The 24272-nt window shown below is 41.7% G+C and overlaps 1 protein-coding gene across 5 annotated transcripts in view; it reads left to right on the top strand.

The window, feature by feature from the left end:
- HHAT (hedgehog acyltransferase) overlaps positions 1-24272 on the top strand; it is a 325652-nt gene that overhangs the window by 122277 nt on the left and 179103 nt on the right. For all 5 annotated transcript variants that reach the window (XM_078441116.2, XM_081791895.1, XM_078441115.2 and 2 more), the window contains one exon: positions 12159-12309. In XM_078441116.2, coding sequence (XP_078297242.1) covers positions 12159-12309 — 151 coding nt within the window. The remainder of the gene's footprint in view (positions 1-12158; positions 12310-24272) is intronic.

Below are 24272 nucleotides of genomic sequence, written 5' to 3'. Positions count from 1 at the left end.
AAGTTGTGGTTGTCAAAATTATAGCAGCCTTTAGCTAATAAAATTAAAGGTCAATCCCATGGCACAAGATTTTCCTTTAAAATTCTCTGCATGTTCTCTTTTTGGATAACTAAGTGATGAATGTCAGAGTGAGTTTGGAACATTGCCTTTGAAGTTCTGGCATTCAGCAAACAGATTGGGCAGGAGAGACGTCCTTTTCCTTTCTCTACATGAAAGTCAGAAAATATAAATGAACCACAGCAGAAAGGTAACCTTACCCTTCCCCTCCCCCCAAAATCGCTATACTTTGATGTATATTTTCACAAGTGGGGGAAAGGGAAGTAGGGTGTGGATCTTTGAACTTGGAATTTCTCAGACTTGACTGAACATAACTTCCTAGTACAGATGGCTCCTGAGTTACAACGGGTTGACTTAACACTTTCTGACTTTAGGGTGGTGCAAAAGCAATGGACAGCATTCAGTAGAAACCATACTTTGAGTTGTGAATTTTGATCTTTTCCCGAGCTGGCAGTATCCCGTGTGGTGTGCGGTGTGCGGTCTAGTGACGCTGGGCATCAGCAGCGAGACACGGTTCTGAGCCAGCCACGCGAGTACGAGGGTAAACAACCGACACACTTAGAGCCGTGCTGTTCTTTACTTTGAGTAGAGCACGCAGTCAAATGCGTGAAATAGCCAACACTTTATATAAGCTTTGTGCTAGATGATTTGGTTCAACTGTAGGCTAGTGTAAGTGTTCTGAGCACATTTAAGGCAGGCTAGGCTAAGCTATGGTATTTGGTAGATGAGGTGTAATAAATGCATTTTGGACATATGATATTTATGATGGGCTTATCAGTATGTAATCCCATTGTACTTGTTTTGCATTCAGATTTCAGAACTCTGACCCAACCTATTAAATCAAAATCTGTCCAGGAGAAGCCTGGGAATTTCTGTGATGAATTATCCCAGTTGATTCTTAAGAGCAGATAAACTTGGGAAACACTGTTGTAATTGAAGAAGATCATGGCGGGGCATCTTGCTATCAGAGACCCACTTCACAGGCTGCCAATTCCCAGTGATACAAGGTCTGATAATAAGCAAGTTCGTTATTCTACTTCATGGCATTTTCCCCCTTCTCCTTCCTCTAATTTGCCTCTCCTTTCCACTTTCCTTTTTTTCTGTGCTTATAGAGTGAGCAAGGAGGTGGGATTATGCTGACATGAGTCCATTTTGCTCACTGTCCTTGCAGATGCATTTGGTTGGTGTGTGAGGACGAAGTTGAACATTCCTGGCTAAAATTCAGGGTTCAGGTGGGGACTCTTAATACCACCCCTTTTAAAACTTTGTATTTTAGAAGATTAAAGGCCTTAACATAATTAACCCCTCCATGTATTCATCACTCACGTTCAACAATTACCAACTCATGGCCAATTTTCATTAATCTGTACGCTCTCCCACATCATTGTGAAGCAAATCCCAGACATCTTATCGTTATCCGTAAATATTTCAGTAGTATCTCTAAAGGGTAGTAACTATTGTTTTCTTTCTTTTTTAAAAAAGACTTTATTTTTTTGTGGCAGTTTAAGGTTTATAGTGAAATTGAGGTAATTGAAATGGAAGTACAGTGAAATGGAAGGTACAGAGATTTCCTAATACCCCACCAACCCCCCACATGCACAGCCTCCCTCACTGTCAACACCTGCCATCAGAGAGGGTACATTAATTAAAACTGATGAACCCACTTTGACACCCCATTATCACACAAAGTCTGTAGTTCACAATAGCTTCTCTCTTGGTGCTGTGCATTCCATGGTTTAGCCAAATATTGGGCCGTTTTCTTTTGAACATCAGAATCTTCTATGAAGACAAAATATGACAGACTGTAACTATATGGTGGTAACTTATGGTTTTTCTTTAAAAGAGATCAAAAAGGTCACATTTTTTGAGTTCTTTATAGAATGGTGTCTCACCATGGTAGATTGAGGTATAGGAGATGATGGGGATAAAAAAGAGCTTTCTAAGGGATTTGAGAGTGAGTGAAGAAGTGAGAAAGTGAAAATGGTTGAAAGGTAGTTGGTTTTCCATGGTAAAGATAGAATAAAGCTCTGGGGAGTGTACGTTAGAGTCCCGTTTGAAATGTCAACTGCTCAGTGGTTGGGAGTTTAGGGACCCATCTCCTGAGTGCATGCAGTCAGAGGGTTTTAGCTCATTGTTTAAGTGCCAGCTGTTGTTGAAATAACGTCTGTGCGCCTATCTAAATGGTAATGAAATGCTAACCGAGTCATTTATTTTCTTTTTCTCCTTCTGCAATATCACAACAAGGGGAGAGGGATAAGGCATTTGACATCTGATGTCTGTTTTGAAAAGTGGGGACACAGACACATGTCAGATAGCATGAGATTCTCTTCTCTTCCTTTGGAGGCATTAACAAACTCTAAGGTTTGTTAAGATGCAATAGAAAAAATTAATTTTTATGAATTCTCTCCTTGGATTAGAACCCCGAGGTGATTGGAGTTTAATGCAGTGTGAACCCAGCACTTCTCTGGGATTTACTACTGTGGAACTTGACTGTTCAATTACAGATACTCCATGTGGTGTGAGGGTAATTTCATGGTGCCTGCTTGAAGAATGGAAGAGATGCCTGCTTGATGGAGCTTTATAAGAAGCAGCAAGTGGCACTATGGTTATTATTGGAACGCCCAAGTATTCCCTTTCCTCCCATCCCCAACATCCCTGAGAATGCTGTAATCTCTGCTGACCCTACTTAACCCGTTTTTATGCCCAGGTTATTTAGTGTACAGGTGCCTTCTCAGATGACATACAATAGGTGGGTCTTTCTACAAAGTTGATGTGTGGAAATAGGAATTTGTTGAATACTTTCAGGAGGCTGTTATCTGCTTTCTAGAGGGATTCTTTGTTCCTTGAAGGATTTGCAGGAGAATAATTAGTAGTTGATTTCTAGTTCTTTTTGCACATAGATTTTACAGAATGCTTCTACTGGGCAACTTTGCCCAGTAGATGCTTCATAGGGAAGCATCAAAATTCAAACTGTAATCTATACCTGGTCTTCACCTGAAAATTTGCTCTTTAGAATTTTCGGGTCATTTGGCTCTTTATAAATCTCCTCCTGTTCCTACCTTACTTCATTAAATCTTATGTGGCGTTTTGTGTGTGTGTGTGTGTGTGTGTGTGTGTGTGTGTGTGTGTACATGTGTACATGTGGGCACGCGTGCTTTGCTTCTGCGTAGGGTTTTTTTTCCCCGCACAGTTTGGGATAGGGAAGGACCTGTTCTGTTATGCTACTATAGTCAGTTTTGAAAAAAAGATTAAAAATTTATTTTGCCATATAAAAATGCTTCTGGAACACCTTGATTTTACTTTAAGATATGTTTTGTGAAGTATTCAATATTTTTGCTAAACAATTATTTTGACCTTAAGTGTGATTTATTGTGACTATAGCCTTCCCCCCTGTGATGTTAACAGTTTATAATTAAAGAGATTGGGCAAATAGGAATTAATATTCTACTCCCCTGCCCAGAAACAGGTTAAGACTTAACCTAGATTTAAACCTAGTAAGAAGAAAGCCTTCAAAATTAGACTTTTCAATATGTCCAAAGATTAAGCATTTTGGGAGGTAAACTCTCTGAATTAATAACACACTCATTCTGATGCTAAGAGGATCAGAATTCTCAGACCTACGAATCTGGAGTTGCTTACCACAGCATACTACCTTGTGTGTTTGTTTCTTGGGCATCTTTGCTTACAGTGTGCTCCTTGAAGCTGGCTTTCCTAAGGGTCTATAGAGCTCTGTCTCTGCATTTTTTTTTCCTGCTTGGAATATCTTCTTCGGCTGCCTGTAACAGCCCCGTCATTATCCTGCCCATCTGGTCTGCCTCTCACGAACTCTCTTCTGTCAAGTTTGCTCTCAGATTTGTATGTGAGTCTAGTAAATATGGTGCACTGAGGCAGCAGACCCAAATTCAAGTCATGACTCTACTACTTATTAGTGGTGTGTGCTCTTACTCAAGTTTTGTGAACTTTCTATGTCCAAGTCCCTGTCTGTGAAATGTGGGTGGTAATAATATCCACAGAGAGGTATGTTCTGAAAATGAAATCTGATGATGGCAAACTGCTTGGCATATAGACATAGTAAGTGCTTAATAATCAGTAGCTGTTATTATTATGCCATAGTGCACTCTCAGAAACTAGTTTGTTGGTAAACTTTCTCTGGCAGTTTTTTTTTTTTTTTTATAATTTATTGTCAAATTGGTTTCCATACAACACCCAGTGCTCATCCCAACAGGGGCCCTCCTCAATGCCCATCACCCACTTTCCCCTCTCCTCCACCCTCCATCAACCCTCAGTTTGTTTTCAGTATTTAATAGTCTCTTATGGTTTGCCTCCTTCCCTCTCTGTAACTTTTTTTCCCCCTTCCCCTCCCCCCTGGTCTTCTGTTAAGTTTCTCAGGATCCACATAAGAGTGAAAACATATGGTATCTGTCTTTCTCTGCCTGACTTATTTCACTTAGCATCACACTCTCCAGTTCCATCCACGTTGCTACAAATGGCCAGATGTCATTCTTTCTCATTGCCAAGTAGTATTCCATTGTATATATAAACCACATCTTCTTTATCCATTCCTCAGTTGATGGACATTTAGGCTCTTTCCATAATTTGGCTGTTGTTGAAAGTGCTGCTGTAAACATTGGGGTACAAGTGCCCCTATGCATCAGCACTCCTGTATCCCTTGGGTAAATTCCTAGCAGTGCTATTGCTGGGTCATAGGGTAGATGTATTTTTAATTTTTTTTGAGGAACCTCCACACCGTTTTCCAGAGCGGCTGCACCAGTTTGCATTCCCACCAACAGTGCAAGAGGGTTCCTGTTTCTCCACATCCTCTCCAGCATCTATAGTCTCCCGATTTGTTCATTTTAGCCACTCTGACTGGCATGAGGTGGTATTTCAGTGTGGTTTTGATTTGTATTTCCCTGATGAGCGACATTGAGCATCTTTTCATGTGCCTGCTGGCGATCTGGATGTCTTCTTTAGAGAAGTGTCTATTCATGTCTTCTGCCCATTTCTTCACTGGATTATTTGTTTTTCAGGTGTGGAGCTTGGTGAGTTCTTTCTAGATTTTGGATACTAGCCCCTTATCCTATATGTCATTTGCAAATATCTTTTCCCATTCTGTCGGTTGCCTTTTAGTTTTGTTGATTATTTCCTTTGCAGTGCAGAAGCTTCTTATCTTGATGAGGTCCCAATAGTTCACTTTTGCTTTTAATTCCCTTGCCTTTGGAGATGTGTCAAGTAAGAAAGTGCTGCGGCTGAGGTCAGAGAGGTTTTTTCTTGCTTTCTCCTTTTGGGTTTTGATGGTTTCCTGTCTTACATTCAGGTCCTTCATCCATTTTGAGTTTATTTTTGTGAATGGTGTAAGAAAGTGGTCTAGTTTCATTCTTCTGCATGTTGCGGTCCAGTTCTCCCAGCACCATTTGTTAAAGAGACTGTCTTCTTTCCATTGGATATTCTTTCGTGCTTTGTCAAAGATTAGTTGGCCATACATTTGTGGGTCCAATTCTGGAGTCTCTATTCTATTCCATTGGTCTATGTGTCTGTTTTTGTTCCAGTACCATACTGTCTTGATGTTTACAGCTTTGTAGTAGAGGCTAATGTCTGGGATTGTGATGCCTCCCACTTTGGTCATCTTCTTCAATATTACTTTGGCTATTCGGGGTCTTTTGTGGTTCCATACAAATTTTAGGATTGCTAGTTCTAGCTTCGAGAAGAATGGTGGTGCAATTTTGATTGGGATTGCATTGACTGTGTAGATTGCTTTGGGTAGTATTGACATTTTAACAACATTTATTCTTCCAATCCATGGGCATGGAATGTTTTTCCATTTCTTTGTATCTTCTTCAGTTTCCTTCATAAGCTTTCTATGGTTTTCAGCATACAGATCTTTTACATCTTATACCACATCTTCTTTATCCATTCATCAGTCGGACACATGGGCTGCTTCCACATCTTGACTATTGTAAATATTACTGCTTAAATATATTGTAGAAAAAATGTGCATGTATCCCTTTGAATGAGTATTTTTGTATTTTCTAGGTAAATACCCAGTAGTGCAGTTGATGGATCGTAGGGTAGTTCTATTTTTATTTTTTTGAGGAACCTTCATACTATTTTCCAGAGTGACTGCACCAGTTAGCATTCTACCAACTGTGTAAGAGGATTCCCCTCTTTCCACATCTTCTCCAATACCTGCTGTTTCTTATGTTGTTGATTTTAGCCATTCTGACAGGTGTAAGGTGATAGATCATTTTGGCTGTAATTTGCATTTCTCTGATGGTAAGTGATGATGAGCATCTTTTCATGTGTCTGTTGGCCATCTGGATATCTTCTTTGGGGAAATGTCTGTTCATGTTTTCTGCCTATGTTTTAATGGATTATTTGTTTTTTGGGTGTTGAGTTTTATAAGCTCTTTGTGTATTTTGGATACTGACCCTTTATTGGATATGTCATTTGCAAATATCTTCTCCCATTCTGTAGGCTGTGCTTTAGTTTTGATTGTTTCCTTTGCTGTGCTGGAGCTTTTTATTTTGAGGTAGTCCCAGTAGTTTATTTTTGCTTTTGATTCTTTTGTCTCAGGGGACCTATCTAGAAAAAAGTTGCTGTGGCTGATGTCAATGAAGTTATTGGGTTCTCTTCTAGGATTTTTATGGTTTCATGTCTCACGTTTAGGTTTTCATCCATTTTGAATTTATTTTTGTGTATGGTGTAAGAAAGTAGTTCAGTTTTCCCAACACCATTTATTGAAGGGACATTCTTTTTTATATTGGACATCCTTTCCTTCTTTGTTGAAGACTAATTAACCATATAATTGTGGGTTGATTTCTGGGTGTTCTATTCTGTCCCATTGATGTGTGTATTTTCGTGCCAGTACCATACTGTTTTGATTACTACAGCTTTATAACTTGAAGTCCAGAATTTTGATGCCTCCAGCTTTGCTTTTATTTTTCAAGATTGCTTTCAGGGTCTTTTGTGGTTCCATACAAGTTTTAGGATTGTTGATTCTAGCTCTGTGAAAAATGCTGGTGGTATTTGGTTAGGGATTGCATTAAATGTATAGATTGCTTTGGGTAGTATAGACATTTTAACGATATTTGTTATTTCAATCCGTGAGCCTAGAATGTCTTTCCATTTGTGATCATCTTCAGATTCTTTTATCAGTGTTTTATAGTTTTCAGAGTATAGATCTTTCACTTCTTTGGTTAGTTTTGTTCCTAGGTATCTTATTGTTTTTGGTGCAATTATAAATGGGATCATTTTCTTAATTTCTCTTTCTGCTGCTTCATTATTGGTGTATAGAAATGCAACAGCTTTCTGTACATTGATTTTGTATCCTGGGACTTCACTGAATTTGTTTGTCAGTTCTAGCCATTTTTTGGTGGAGTCTTTCCAGGTTTTTGTGTGGAGCATTATGTCATCTGCAAATGGTAAAATTTTGTTCCGTCTTTGCCGATTTGGATGCCTTTTCTTTCTTTTTGTTATCTGATTGCTGAAGCTAGGACTTCCAGTACCATGTTGAATAGAAGCAGTAACAGCAGACATCCTTGTCTTGTTCTTGACCTTCGGGGAAAAACTCTCAGTTGTTTCCCATTAAGGATGATATTGTGGGTTTTTCATAACTGGCCTTTATTATGTTGAAGTATGTTCCTTCTAAACCTACTTTGTTGAGGGTTTTTATCATGAATGGATGTTGTACTTTGTCAAATGCTTTTTCTTTGTCTACTGAAATCATCATATGGTTCTTACCCTTTCTCATATTGATGTGATGTATCACATTGGTTTGTGAATGTTGAACCACTCTTGCAACCTACGAATAAATCCCACTCGATCATGGTGAATGATTTTTTTAAAGTATTGTTGGATTTGGTTGGTAGTATTTTTGTGAAGGATTTTTGCATCTGTGTTCATTGGAGATTTTGGCCTTTAGTTCTCTTTTTTTTTTTTTTTTTTGTGGTGTCTTTGTGAGGTTTTGGTATCAGGTTAATGAATGAATTTGGAAGTTTTTCTTCCTTTTCTATTTTTTGGAATAATTTGAGAAGAATGGGTATTAATTCTTTAAACGTTTGCTAGAATTTGCCTCTGAAGCTATCTGGTCCTGGACTTTTGTTTGTTGGGAGTTTTTAAATTATTGATTTAATGTCTTTGCTGGTAATTGGTTTGTTCAGATCTTCTTGATTAATCTTTATACATCTGATTCTTATCCTAGGTCTTATATAATAAAAGGTTCTTAAAAAACTGTGCTAGAACACTTACTCTGAGATCTGTTTAAAAAATGTAGAATACAGTATTGTTAACTGTAGGCATGAGACAGTGTTATAAAGAACTTAATATAAGAAGAAACTTTTACAAAATGTCTAGTTTGCCTGAATCTGCACTGACTTAGTCATGGAGCATTTAAGCAAAATCTAGAGTAGATTAGATATAGATAAGTTAAAAGTGGCTGGGGTTATTTTCCTTGGAGCAGAAAAGGTACAGGGATAAAGTCAGGCCATGAATGGAGGTGAGAGCCCAGCATAGGCTGGAGGTTGGAGTGCAGCAGTGAGTCAGGGCACATAAGCTGGTGGGCACAGAAAACAATGCAGAGACAGCATGCTTCTTGAAACAGAGTGAATCTAGAATCAGTGTCTTAAACTGACTATGAGAGTCTTGAGGGCAGGGCTTGACTGTACAAAGACGGTAGCTATGCAGCTGGCCAGTCAACAGAGTCCAGGGGCCTCTTTTCCAGTCTGTGGCAAATTCTCCCCAATCCTTGGCAGACTCTGGTAAGACACAGCTTGACCCATTCTGGGTTCATAAAGACTTTTCATTAGGCAGATGCTAAGTTGTTTTGAGTCTATAGGGGAATCTAACAGTTTAAGAGGATCCAGTACAGTTTGGACCCTTACCTTTATCCATGGGAAGAACTTCTCACTGGACAAGCTCTTCTTTATTGGGCATGTGCTATTAAAACTCCTGATGTTCAATCATGTGGTCATGGGCTTTGAGCAATCTGCAGTGTGGTAGAAAATACAGGTAAGTACAAAAACACCTGTAAGGTAGTGTGTAATAGCAGTGTTAATGCTACTTCCTCATGCATGATATAGATGAAAGGATGCTAGAATTGAAATTATAGAGTATTTAAATGGAATAGACCATTTAAAAAATCTTAAGGGCTTTTTAAAAAAATTTGTTTATTTTTGAGAGAGAGAAAGAGAGAGACAGAGCATGAGTAGGGGAGGGGCAGAAAGAGGGAGACACAGAATCCATAAAAGGCTCCAGCCTCTGAGCTGTCAGTGCAGAACCTGACACAGGGCTTGAACCCACGAACCATGAGATCATGACCTGCGCCGAAGTTGGACACTTAACCAGCTAAGCCACCCAGGTGCCCCAAGAATCTGACAGATTTTAATTCCTGTGCCTCATACGTGATAAGTGTACAAAACCCGCATCACATTGAAGGCAGTATTTGGGAAGGAAGTAGCTTGTTCTCCCTGATCTTGCAGCCTGTTAATGGGGGAAAGAAGTTTCTGATGTTTCATATGTAAAAGAGCTCCCAGTGGCTGTAACCTTGCACAGTCTTCCCTGGGTCTTCAAATGCCTTCACTTCTTCAGTTTTGGAGGCTTTGTGCCCTTTAATTTGTGCCCTGCCTCTTTTAGCTCTGGGAATTTTCTGACTAGAGTCTGGTGGTTCATTTTAGAGTATTTTAGAGTCCCCTTCATTGCCATCTTGGCCAGTGGAATAGATTTCTTTCCCATTCAGTGTGGTTTTATGCTCCCACTTTTTAGATGGCATTGCTAGCACATATGTCCCGCTTCTTGATGACTGTGTATATATACACACTTAAGACATACACACACACACATCAGCTTTTCTTTCTTGACTGCTATCAGACACATCCAAGAATGCTACTATTTTATACCCAACTCTTTTAACACGTATGTTTGTAGTCTGGTTTCCAAAGTCTGAAGAACCTGTTTGCTGATTGGGAAGGAGACAGAGTGATTATTTGGTTCTTTCCTTGTAGGACATGTGGCTTTCAGATTTAAACCACCATTTGCCTTTGCCCAAACTATATATTCAGACTTATGTGTTTCTTCTGGCACAGAATTGCCATTTACAGCCACTCTCCATTGTAGTGACATTCTTTCCAAGATCTTTGTATAATATGGAAAGATCCAAACAATAATGTTTTCTGCTAGTACTTCTTTAAAGCTTAGTTATTTCCTTCTGAATATCCCACAGATAATCCTGCTCAGCTGCACCAACCTGCCCTGCAGTATTTCCCACACACTGGAGAAGGCGCTCTTGAGGTTGGACAGCACGTGGCTGCTGGTTATCTTCTCAAGGGCTTCCACATACACTTTGCCCACAACCTTCTCCTTGTGAGCACCTCTCTGACAAACCCGCCGCATCTCCTCACCTATGTGCTGAGGCCAGTGTGAATGGGGGCCAGTATCTGGCCCAGATCCATGGTACCCCATCGGGCATAGGGCACAGAGGTCAAAGCGGCCAGACAGGGAGCCAGAGGAGAGGTGGTGGTTGGTAGAGCACCCCAAGCCCCAGCTGCAGAAGCAGGTCGTTCCCACTGGGGACAGGCAGAGGCCTGTGTGGGCCAGAGCATGTGTCTCAGACCTCACATCTTGCCCAGTGTCCACATCCTGTGTTCTTCTCTTTCTGGAAAGGCTCAATTTAGGCCAAGAGACCATTGTAGCTTGGGGCTCTCCTGGGGTTTATTTTGTTTTGTTTTGCTTTTTTGTTAATAGCTTTGTTGTGATCTAGTTCACATACCGTACAATTCACCCACTTAAAGTATACAATTCAGTGGCTTTTAGTATATGCACAGATATGTGCAACTATTGTCACTGGCAATTTTATAATATTTTCATCACCCCAAAAAGAAACCCTACCCTGGGCGCCTGGGTGGCTCAGTCGGTTAAGCATCTGACTTCAGCTCAGGTCATGATCTTGCGTGCAGTCTGTGAGTTCAAGGCCCATGTCAGGCTCTGTGCTGACAGTTAAGAGCCTGCAGCCTGCTTCCAGTTCTGTCTGTCTGTCTGTCTCTCTCTCTGTCCCTCCCTGCTTGCTCTCTGTCTCTCTCTCAAAAATAATATACATTAAAAAAAAAAAAAAAAGAAACCCTACCTTTTAGCCACTGCCTCCCCCATAATCCCATCCCCTACCTCTCCAGTGCTGGGGCCAGTAATCAACTTTCTATTTCTGTTACCTTATTCTGAACTTTCTTATGAATGGAATATAATATGTGGCCTTTCATGACTGGCTTATTTCACTTAGGATGGTGTTTCAGGATTCATCCATGTTGTAGCATATATCAGTATTTCATTCCTTTGTAAGGCAACATAATGTTCCATTGTGTGGATTTACCACATTTTGTTTATTCTGTTGATGCATATTTGGGTTGTTTTTATGTTTTGGCTTTTGTGAATAATGCCACTACAAACATTTGGGTATAGGTTTCTGTGTGGGCATCTCTTCTAATTTCTCTAGGGTATGTACCAAAGAGTGGAATTGCTGGGTCATATGATAACTTTAAGTTTAATAATTTCAGGAAATGCCAAGCTGTTTTCCAAAGTGGCTGCACCATTTTGTGTTCTTGCCAGCAGTATGTCACAGTTCCAGTTTCTCCACATCTTCACCAACCCTTGTTGATCTGACTTTTTGATTTTAGTCATCCTAGTGGATGCGAACTCATGAAGTTTTGGAAAGATTTGGGGAGGATTTTCCCTTACAGATAGTTTTTTTTAAAAACCATAATGTGTGTGTGTGTGTGTGTGTGTGTGTGCGTGTGTGTATACACATATATATACAAATATAACTTAAATGCATAAGTATATATATAAAATGCTTTTAAGTGTAGTGTCTGTTAAAGCATCAATGCTAAGAGGTCCTGTTGCCCATTACAATAATAAAGGAGTTTTCAATATTTGTTAATCTAAAATTCTCATTGCTCAAAACCAACGTGGGAAACTTTTTGTAATGTGTGAGGTAAGGAGAAGAGAAGGGAGGGGTGGAGAAGTGGGAACAGACGGTGTGTTTTCAGGAATGGTGCATCTTTCCCAGGAGATTGCTCTACTGCTTACCTCTGTGTCTGATGGGTCCCTCTGTCTTTCAGGAGGACTGGCATTGGCTCAAGTGATCTTTTTCTATCTGAAGTACTTGGTTCTCTTTGGTGTCCCAGCTCTGCTCATGCGCCTGGATGGACTCACACCACCACCCCTCCCTCGCTGTGTGAGCACCATGTTCAGTTTCACGGGGATGTGGAGGTCAGTAGTTTGGTTTATTAAAGCCCTTTGGGGATGTCCAGTGGGAGGAGCCATGGCTTGGCGAGCTTCAAAGGGTTTGGGCCACTGTCCACTCTCTGTCCCTCAACTCAGACCACAGTTGGCATTTGGGTTTCTTCATCTGTCTAATAGGATGGCAATCCGTGCTTTCTGAACCACTCAAAAATACTGTCAGGCTATGAAGATAGGTGAAATAATAAAGTTTCTCTCCAAGTTTATGTACAGATGCACAAAGGGTTGTGTTTCAATGGTTTCTTAGTAGCTTGGGATATGCTACAAGGTACTGACCATTTTATTGCTCTCTGTTTTCCTTGAAAATGACCTCTGTATATGTGGGAGTGTCAATTAAAAAAAAAAAAACAGACGTAGGAAAATAGCATAGGTCCCTGTTGGCATTTACTAGCTCTCAGATATGGGACAATTTACTAAATTTCTCTGTTTTAGTTCTCTCTTAAATGGTAATAATAATAGTGAGGGTAATAATGCCCACATTCAAGAGTTGTTTTGAATATTAAATAAGCTAATGCTATTAAGGCATTTGGCACACAGTAGATGTTTACAAATGTTAGCTTTTACCCTTTTATTATTCCTGTACTTGGTGCCCATGGATAGACAGATGTGTTTTGCGAGTTTTCTTACTCTTCTTGATTTTGCCCCATGAGCTTATGGTTGGCCGGAGCTTTTGTTCCAAAAGATCCCTCAGCCCCCCTGCTGTTTGTTATTGTTGTTCTCCAGATGGGCTTGCTTGCAGCTGTGTGTTTCTTAGCACTTCTAGTATGTAACATGTGACAGGGCTTGGTTTTGCAATTGCAAACCTAATGTACGAAGCTCAGACTGGGGACTTGGGCAATCATGGGAATTAGCACTTTTTAGGCACCTCCATTTCCCTCACCCTAGGCTTGGCCCTGCCCACAGTTGCCATTCTGGCTCATTCACAGGGCACCTTCAGTCTTTCATCTCTGTAGGCAGAAGAGCCAGGGCCCAGGTAGAGGAAGAGCTCAGTGAATATTACCATATCTGATGTTGCTTTTAAAAAGGGGGTAGATAGGGGCGCCTGGGTGGCGCAGTCGGTTAAGCGTCCGACTTCAGCCAGGTCACGATCTCGCGGTCCGTGAGTTCGAGCCCCGCGTCAGGCTCTGGGCTGATGGCTCGGAGCCTGGAGCCTGTTTCCGATTCTGTGTCTCCCTCTCTCTCTCTCTGCCCCTCCCCCATTCATGCTCTGTCTCTCTCTGTCCCAAAAATAAATAAACGTTGAAAAAAAAAAAAAAAAAAAGGGGGTAGATAGCCTGCAACATCCTGGTTTTCCATTATAACTGATTATAGATGCTGAGTTTTTTTTAAGCCTCTGTAAATGCATGTTGTTATTGGTTCAGTTTGCTTATTGGGATTAGAAATTTCATGTGGTTATTGCAAGTAATGTTAAGTAATTGCTTTGATTTGCTCTTAATTAGTTCATCAAATATCATAGGTTGCCCAGTTTTAATGACAGGGTTGGAAAATGGTAGAAAAGGGGTTCTCTCTAGCCAGGGGGCCATGGAGTAGTTCTTGGTTAAAAGGTGAGCCTGGTTGGGAGGCTCTGTTAACTTTTGACCTTCGTGAAAGTAATGTACTGAATAAGGGGGTTGGGACCCAGCATGATTTGGGGTCACATCATCAGTGACTGGTGTGCATCTAGCATGGTTGCTCTCCCTCTTTGTGAATCCTGCCCTAATGCATTTCTTAGGAAGCATATTCTTCTAGAGAGCTTCTCCAGTCTTGATTGGCATGTTAAAAAACTCTGAATGGGGCGCCTGGGTGGCTGTCGGTTGAGCGTCCAACTTCGGCTCAGGTCATGATCTCACGGTTCGTGAGTTCAAGTCCCGCATCGGGCTCTGTGCTGACAGCTCAGAGCCTGGAGCCTGCTTTGAATTCTGTGTCTCCCTCTCTCTCTCTGCTCCTACCCCACTCACACTCTGTCTCTCTCTCAAAAATAAATAAGCATTAAAAAAAATTAAAAAAACAAAACTCTGACTCCTGGGCATGCTGGCTCTAGGCTCCTTGTCCATAAATCTCTGCCCCACTGATTGTCACAAGAAGCAGTTTAGACTGTTGACTCTATTTCACATTCAGAGTAGGTGTCTTCTTGTCCTTTATTATTTCAGTTAATTATTTTTCGGTCCCAAACCCTCTGTTGTAAATACACAACAAAGGCAGAGAGAGCTTATCTGCCAAGACCTTTGTCATGTTTGATTAGAACTAAACTCAAATCGTGTAGATTCCATGTTGTTGAAACACTCTCTCTTCCCTCCCAGTTCCAGTTTTAAGACAAACAGGTGACAGAGTAATACAAGTTACTGTGAGTGGAGGCTCTGGGTGAGCCCCCGGAGTGATGTGGTCCTAGGAGGAAGTGTTTACAAGAGCATGTGATGAAATAACAAACATGGTCTTTCCTGGGAGTGACCTAGACTTTTATCCTGGTTTTTTTCTAGGCAAACATGGGTGTGTAGATTTTCCCTTTCACAATTTTTAGTTTGCTGAAGGGTTTTCCAGTTTGCCAGTTATACTTAGAAACACCTCGGCCTTCATTGTTTCCATACAATAACTGTTCCACATTAAGAAAGGAAGGGAGGTCAACTCTGTACTATAACTCACAGTTTAAGGCTCAGAAGAAGTAGTTTCGAATTGAAAAAAGAATGAAAGAGCTTCCCTTTTTGCAGATGTGCCTCTGCCCTTCAAAGGAAGTTTGTCATGTTTGTGTTCAGGCTCTAGTAGCCTAACCCTACAGTGGGCCTGGTCTCCAGTCTCTAACCTTTCTCTGTAAAATGCACGTCGAGGGAAAATAAAGTTGTGAATTTGTAGTTTCTATTTACATCGAATTTTACATTAATATTTCTGGGCCATCTATTGAGGCCTTGCTGCAGACAGGGAATTTCTTCCCCTTCCTGGATATAGGTCTGAGAAGAATTGAGTTATGAACAGATGTGAAAGCTGGTGATGCAGGTTATTCTGGGCAGTGGCAGCCACTCATATGGTGACACACGGGGCGGAGTGGATAGGAAGTGGAGGGAAGAGGTTTAAAAACAGGCTGTGCAGAATGTCCAGTGGTTACCTGACCTTCTAGAAAATCCACACTGAATGTGAAGTTTAGAGCTGATGATGAGAGATGAATTTTTAGCCTCCCATTTTAAAGGCAGCTTACACACCTGAAAATCATGCTGACTGATTGCACCATATTTCAGTTCACTTAGCAGTGAAAGAAGACTTGAATCCAGCAGCCTACTGTATCAGAGGAATCTGAGCACTACGTCATAGAACAGATGAAATTGGCCATCAACAGAGAGATAACATTCCTTGACATCCTAGTTAGTTTAAATTGGTCATGAAAAATTGCTATTCACTTAGATGGCCCATACCTGAATGTTAGGACTCAGTGTTTTTGTTTTTCCTTCTAGTAACCTTCTTTCAAATAATTCCTGCTCAGATATTTGCAGATGTAACAAAACCCTAAGGAATATGTGTATTCTCACTTGTGACTTTTCTGTGGCCGTCTAGACCTGAGAAATGGAGAATTTTCTGCTTAATTTTTAGGTTTCATGTTTTAATTTAGATAGGCTGAGATCTGTAATGAGCATCTTTTGCCGGGAGTCATTAAAGATGACATTGCATGTCTGAGGTTTCAAATTAGAAGTCTGATCATGTCCCCCTGATTTGATTTTTAGCTATGGAAGCAAAGTGTGCAAAGTGATAGAATTTCCCATGGTGGCTGGTGAGTTATGGGTCAATTTCAATTATCTCAGGCATCTCGCACAGCTTGCCCTCTGCCTTTCTTGAATTATGATGCTCTCAGGTCTTCATAGGCAAACTCATGTATCACAGCTTATCCCATAGAAATTTGGGCACTGCTAGACCTTAATATGTGGGGAGATCTTTGGGCTGGGGCTGGGGAGGAGCCTGAGCCCCTTCTTTTAGTGAGGAATTGATTGCATCAGCTTTTAGGTCAACAGAAGAGTTTAGGTCCCTCGATGGAGAGTTGGTTAAGGCCTGTGGTAGATGATGAAAACTAGCTATACAAATTGCTGGCTTTACGGTAGTCCTGCCTTTGAATCATAGCTGGCTTCAAGTTGCAGGGCCAGCTGGAAGCATGGAGTTGATGAAATACATATACCATGTGTGTCAGCACTGCTGGACAGGCAGCAGGGGCAGCGCGAACACAAAGGGGGAAGGATGGAACAGGTGCTGTTAATAAGAGGTCACTTCGTTTTGGAGGCAGCCTGCTAACCAAGGGCTTGCTGCTTACTAGCTCTGTGACTTGGGCAAATAATGAAAATGCCCCGGGCTAGCTTTTCGTTTCTAAAATGGACATAATAATAGTACTTGCCGCATAGGGGGGGATGTGACAGTTGGTTGAGCCTAGTGCTTAGTAGTTCCTTGGAAAGTGGTAGCTTCTTCGTGTTTTTTGTTTTTTGTTTTTTTTTGTGCTTGAAAATCTAGCAAAGCCAGAGGTGACAGAGAAATCTGCCTGTGGGTAAGCCACTGCCTGTGGGTTGGGGAAGCAGTGGGCAATGACGGGACTGGCTGAGGAAAGGCTCCAGTCCAGCTCTGAGCCTGAGATGTCAGCTAATATGGTGCCTGACACATAGTAGTCACTCAACAAACAGGTATTTCCTGAGTGAAAGATGCATGATCTCCCCTGCCCCCACACCCTTGAAGAAGAGATCAAAGAAAAATTGGCTTACATGTGAAGTGGGGGTCTAACAACTTATTTCCAGTAACCTACCATTCAAACTGCATTTCTGGCCGTAGAAAATGCCATCTTTGGCCATATTATCCATTTCCTCTGTTACAACGAGGCTCTTTCTGGGCCCGTCTTCTGACAGCATGCATTCTAGGTTCTTTAACTTTTCTTTAAAATGTGAATGTTTCAATCTTTTCTCTATTGAATGACTTTCCATTAGAATCCAAGAAGGAATTTATATTTCTTTAATGGGTCTGGCAAAAAAACGGGGGTGAGTAAAGGAAACATTTCTTCTATTTTTCTTCATTAGAGCCTAAAAACCAACCAACTGCTGCCACCACCACCAAACAAAACAAAACAAAAATTTAAAGGACCTTCATTGTTTTAGGGACAGGAGAATAAGGTAGAGGCTGTCCACTGTTCTTAAAAAATTTTTTTAACGTTTATTTTTGAGAGAGAGAGAGAGAGAGACCATAAACAGGGGAGGGGCAGAGAGAGAGGGAGACACAGAATCCAAAGCAGGCTCCAGGCTCTGAGCTGTCAGCACAGAGCCCAAAGTGGGGTTCGAACCCATGAACTGCAAGATCACGACCTGAGCCGAAGTCGGACGCTTAGCCGTCTAAACCACCTAGGTGCCCCCCAGCTGTCCTCTGTTCTCAATGGGCAGGGAAGGAGTGAAACCCTGATCATGGACAATCAGTGGTGCTTGTGTAAAAGGAAGCAATAAGGCTAACCTTTGGAGCCTCCTGAAGAAGCTAACAGGGCTACGTAGGTGTCATCTGGAATGGGAAAATTATGTCCAAGGGGATTTTGAATAACTGAACCCACAGATTTTCTTTCTTTCTTTTTTTTAAATAAGTGTATTCTTTTTTTAAAAAAAAAAAAAATTATTTTTGAGAGAGAGAGAGAGAGAGCAAGCAGGGGAGGGTCAGAGAGAGAGCGGGACAGAGGATCCCAAATAGGCTCTGCACTGACAGAAGACAGCCTGATGCGGAGCTCGAACTCATGAACCGTGAGATTATGACCTGAGCCAAAGTCAGATGCTTAAGCGACTGAGGTTCATTTGTCTGATGTGAATATAGTGATTCCAGCTTTTTCTTAAAAAAAATTTTTTTTTAATGTTTATTTTTGAGAGAGAGAGAGAGAAAGTGTGTGAGCAAGTGGGGGAGGGACAGAGAGTGAGGGAGACAGAGAATCTGAAGCAAGCTTCAGGCTCTGAGCTGTCTGACATGGGGCTCGAACTCACAAACTGCAAGATCAGGACCTGAGCTGAAGTCGGAGGCTTAACTGACTGAGCCAGCTAGGTGCCCTGACTCTGACTTTCTTTTGGTATGTTTTTATCTTTTTATTTTTAATATTATAATTCAAATGAGGTTTTTGTAGACAGCATAGAGCTAGATTTTGCTTTTTTATCCAAATTGACAATCTCTGACATTGGGTGTTTAGACCATTTAGAGTTAATGTAATTATTGGTATTGGTTGCATTTAAAGCTACCATCTTGATAGTTATGTTTTTTTAGAAACATTTTTAAACATTTATTCATTTTTTGAGAGACAGAGATAGAGTGTGAGTGGGGGAGGGATAGAGAGAGAGGGAGACACAGAATCTGAAGCAGGCTCCAGGCTCAGAGCCTGTCGGTATAGAGCCCGATGCAGGGCTTGAACTGAGGGACTATGAGATCATGAGCTGAAGTCGGACACTTAACCAACTGAGCCACCCAGGCGCCTCGAGAGTTGTGCTTTTTAATCTCATTTTTTTAAACGCCTTCATACTTATCTATCTATCCATGCATCCATCTATTGTGGTAACATATACATAATGTTTACCATTTTAACCATTTTTAAGCATACAGTTTAGTGGCATTCAGTACATTTACATTATTCTGCAATCACCACCACCATCCATCTCTAGAACTTTATCACTTTTCCCAACAGAAAATCCATACCCATTAAGTAATAACTCCTCATTCCCTCTTCTCCCCAGCCCATTTCTGGTACTATTAATTTCTTTGTGTGGATCTAAATATTCCATTTGGCATTATGCTCCCTCCTACCTGAAGAACTTCCTTAGTCTTCTGGTCTCCTGGCTGAACTTTTACTTCTTTTTTTTCTGAAAATGTCTTTATTTTGCATCTTTACTGGATATAGAATTATATGTTGACTGTTTTTTTCCCCCCCAGTATCTTAAAGATGTCTCTCCATTATCTCTGGCTTGCATAGTTTCTGACAAGAAGCCTGATGTAACTCCTCTCTATGTTATGCTTTTTCTTTCCTTTGGCTGCTTTCAAGATTTTCTCTTTATCTTCAGTGTCAGAAGTTTGACTGTGATGTGCTTAGGTGTATTTTTCTTTGTATTTACTTTGTTTGGAGTTCTCTGAGGGTCTCAGATCTATGGTTTATTATCTCATTAATTTTGGAAAATTTGTGGACATCATCTCTTCAAATAGTTCTTTCCTACCATTCTCTTTTCCTTCTGGGACTCCAGTGACACGTGTCAGACTGTCTGCTGTTATCCCACAGCTCTTTGATGCTAGGTTCTGATTTTTGCCCCACCCCACCCTGCCCACCAAATCTCCCCCCCCCCCCACCCTTTGTGTTTCAATTTGGATACTTTCTGTTGGCTTATCTTTAAGTTCATTGCTCCTTTTTTCTGTCATGTCTAGTCTTCTCTTTAGATCCCAACCTAAAGTAGTAAAGGAAAATGAGGATTGACATTGGAGTTGGTTCCCACAGAGGTCATGTCGTGGTGACCTTGACAACGGCAGTCTCAGTGAAGTCGTGGGGGCAAAACCCCCATTAAATTGGGTTCAGAGGAGAGTGGGTCTGATCTGATCCCAGGAATGTGGTCTAATGAGGGGAAGCTGGTCCACATGGTGTGGTTAGGGCTCAGACTTCCTCTCTTCCTGATGTGGCCTCACCTCAGTTCTTCTTGACTAGGAACACCCCTTTAAGTCTCAGCCATGCCCCAGCCAGGCTGTGCACTACTCTTTGCAGTGGGCTCACTTGCCATTCATCACAGGTATCCCTAAACCACCTAAACCAGGTTTACTGGCCCATATCTTACTACCTTCAATACAGGAACTTCTGGTCTCTTCTTGCCGTAAGACTGCTGAAGGAGGCTCAGCAGTGCCAGCAAGGCTCTTCCTTCACTCTGCCTAATGTAGAGAGCATCCTGTAGAGGTGGTCTCTCAGCTCCAACCAGAAAGGAAAGCCAGAGCTTCTCTGCTTGGGTTTTTACCTCCACCTGTATAATAACCTTCCCTTTTAGGACATGTTTCTGAGGTCTTCTATCCTCTTCCATGTCTTCCCACAGTTCACTGTGTCACAAGAGGTAGGTTTTCTACTTTCTCCTCCTATCTTCTCTTCTGACATATTCTTCTCTAGGGCAGGTAGCTTTATGGCCCAACTCTTGTAGGTAGAGGGGGCTGTTCTTTCTCTAATACAGAGAAAAATACTCTAAGATCTGATTCACTTAGATATAGTTCTGAATTTGTGAGTGCTTGGACAAGGAACTAGGGATTGCTGGGAACGGAATACATTGTTTTAGTTTTTAAAAATTCCCTGCTTGAATTAACTTAGTCTTATAACAGTATAGTTGAGTAAGGATTTAGGTGTTACCATCCCTGTCTGAGACCCAGAGTGGTAAGTCAGGTGTCCAAGATCATGTAGGTAGCACATTCTTGCTGTATTTAAATCTAAGCCCTAATCGTTTTAGTAAGAAAGGTTTAGATGCATAAATGCATGTGCTTATAGAGGAGTATGTGAAAGTTCATGCAATTAGCACCACGAGTGAGTAGGTTTCCTTTTCCTATTACACCAAGCAGAAAGGCAAAAACGTTTGGTGTCATCACTTTGTAAATCCTGAGATTTTAGTCTGCTATAGCTACAGGTTCAAAACCCGGCACCTTAATTTTGATCCACCTGACTGTAGTAGACATTCAAAGGCTTTTCTCTAGAAATGCTAACAAAAGGTTCTGATATGGTCCAACTGCTTACCTGCTGAACAAGATGGATACTCTGTCTTCTATTAAGTACTGTGAACTATAGTTAGCTTTCAGGGTAAAAGTTAAGACTAATTCTCTGCCTGTCTTGCTTGAAAATAGTGTTTTATCCTTAAGTATGACATGCAAACCTGGCTCCAACCTACTATTTCAAGTTCTTATCACTCACCTTATATTACAGCAGTACGGGACTAGTCTTTGTTCCTCGGTCTAGCCCACCCGGTTCACCCACAGACTCCCATGACCTTGGTGCTGGCCTCCTGGTGCTGTAGAGCTCACAGTGCTCCTCCTCCTTCTTCCAGACAAGACGCCGCTCGCTCTACAGTTCAGTGCCAGCTTCAGTGTTGCTTTTTCTGCTGAGCTGTGCTCCTCTCCCACCCAGCAGGGGATTGCACATTCCTCTGCTCTGTGGTACTTTGTGTGAAGTTCATGTATCATAACACATATTTATACTTGTTAATACAGTCATTGTGTCTAGCTTATGGGGAATGGAGACTACCATTCCTTACTTACTTTTTATATGATATTTTACTTTAATATAGGAAATGCCTGTATTTAGCAAGAGCCTTGCCTTAGATCCTTGCTATTCCAATTATGGTCTGAGGAACCGCAGCGTCAGACTCTCCTGGGAGCTTGTTAGAAATGCAGGATCCTGGGTCCCACCTCAAGACCTACCGAATCAGAATCCACTTTTTAACAAGATCTCCTGGGGACATTGTATATGCATTAAAATTTAGGAGGCACTGGACTGGGCTAGGTGAATCCTAAGAACTCCTCCTCCCTGATTTGCCATGACTCTAGGCTACCTGAATAATGGCCACGAGTGGCTGTAAGTATATCTGAGTATTCACATGGGTCACAGGGACTGGGTCCTAGGAGAACTTCAGTGGGAGCTTTTAGTGATGTCCCTGGGGGATGGGGCCACAGAGGGACAGAGGTAGGATGAGCTCAACCAGTCCAAGTATGGAGGGGCCTGGAGGGTGGCTTTTTGATAAAGAACAAGCAATCTGATAAGGTAGACTTAGAGGCATACAAACCAGATGGAGAGGCCACTGGTCTGTAGTCACAAAAACCTAGGAAAAATGAATCTCCCACCCCACCACCATTTGTTGTCCCCAGAAGACATTTGTTCTCCAACTTGTTTTCCTGCATGTGGACTTCTTCCCTTCTCTGCCCTCTTCCTTCTGTTCCCCTAGAGTTGCTCCTTGTGTGTGAGAAGCCCAAAGATGAGGGACTCTGCCGAGTTAGGAAGGAATGCCCAACCTCTCCTGGGAGCTGACTGTGACCTGCAGATAACCTTCTTGGATTACGGAGGGCTGCCCCATTGCAGGGAGGTAGTTCCCAGTGAGACTATTTACATGGGAGACTCAGCCCACCAGACTTCAGGAAAGCAGCGCCTGTGACCTTCCTGTTGAAGCATTTCAACATTTGTCATTACATTTGTGGGAAATGTTGCTAGCTGCAGTATATTGCTAGAAGATTTGCTAAGAAGTTAATTAAGATATACAATGCAGGTAGCCTATAAGTGCCAGTTGGGTTCTGATTAGTGAGTGAGCGAGCGAGTGGCACTAAGGCGAGGCTGCTTCCTGTGTTATTACGGCCCTGGTTCTTTAGCTGGGAGTGGGGAGCAGGGCTGTATCAGGGGACTGAGGTAAGTGGGCTCACAGAGGCTTGGTAGTGGCAGTAGCCCAAGTCCTCTTATGACACATTGCCATCATGATGTAAATTTGCATGTAATAATATTACTTGTCTAGTTGGCAGCGGACATAATTGGTGGCAGTAATTGTCATAGCAGTATATTTCACAGACTACTTTTTCTTGTTGCAGGAGGGGTTAGGTGCCCTTCTTGCAGTCTGTCATTTTACTGTAAAACCTGAGGGCTAAAATTTTAGGTTCCTCACGATTTCTCAAGTGAGTTTTTACAACAGAGTGAGATGCATGTATTTGAGACAGGGTGTATTTCCTTTAAATAGTTGTGTGGTCACACAGTCCCATGAGACTGGTCCATAGAGAAATCAGAGGGGCTGGTTTTGTATGTTCTGTTTTCTGTGTTTCATTTCCTATTTGACAGCAATATTGCCTGGCAGAATTTTGCCTTTGACTCAATATCATTAGCAACTAAAATGTGGTCTGTGTGCTTTTCTTCCTCAAGGTCGTTGGTCACTCAAGTCCTGTCAGTAAAGCCAAGAAATTGCCAGCACCTCTCCTGGGTTTGAGTGGAGACCTTAACTTGAGTTACCTTTGGGGTTTGGCTGTGATCCTTGTCTCCAGGAATGGCAAAAGGGGAGGGTTAGGGCTGGCTCTTGGAATCTGGGAAAATCCTTAGTGTCCTGAGGGTCTCCCAGCTGAAGAGTCAGAGGAGACGGGAGGGTGTGAGATGAAGTGAGGAGAGAAATTCTCTCCCATCTATCAAGGCACTTTCTAATGGAGCCTTGGCACAAGGGACGCAGCACTGTTCCAGCACGACGCCGAGTAGGTACAGGAGCTGTCCTCAAGAATCCACACATGTAGGAGTTTCTCATCTATGCAACTCAAACATGCTGTTCCAAAATCAGATGTTTTCTGGGTATTGGGAATGGTTGTCCAGAGCCCTTCCCTCCATAATGAGAGACCAGCATTTGTGAGAGGATTATCAGGGTGGGGGCGGTCTCTGTGCCAAGCCACCTGGCCCGCTGGGGCTTAAAGCCATGACTGATGGCTCTGTGCTCTGACCGCTGAGCAGTTGGTAGAGGTGCCCAGCAGCAGGCGTAGCAAAAAAGTATATCTGCTTTTCCAGTGCAAGTTTTATCAGCATCTCATTGAGCAGAGTGTGTTAAAGTATGACCTTCCCCCAAACTACTCTGCATCTTCATGTTTGATTCTCAGATGGTTTAGGTTCTTTTTATTTTTCGTCTTCCACTTATGGACTATTTAAATAAATTATAAACACCACCTTGATAGATTACATATAAAAGTCCAAATTCTGTTTGTTCAGTGAGTATTTATTGAGCACCTACTATGAGCCAGCCACTAATTTATGGATGCAGAGCCGAACGAGGGAGTCTCTGTCTCAGGGATTTAATGCTCACAAGTAGTGTATTCCAGGACAGGCATGACCATCACTGAGCCTGTATAGCACTTCAGCATTCATACACGTTTCTACATCTGTTGTCTCATTTGTTCAGTGCGTTAGTCAGAGAGGGTGTTAATTTTACTGTCTCCATTTTGTTGATGAGGAAAATAAAAGCCCA

This window comes from Panthera onca, chromosome F1, assembly GCF_046562875.1.
Source record: "Panthera onca isolate mPanOnc1 chromosome F1, mPanOnc1 haplotype 2, whole genome shotgun sequence".
Lineage (NCBI taxonomy): Eukaryota > Metazoa > Chordata > Mammalia > Carnivora > Felidae > Panthera > Panthera onca.
This window is presented reverse-complemented; position numbering and strand designations above follow the sequence as displayed.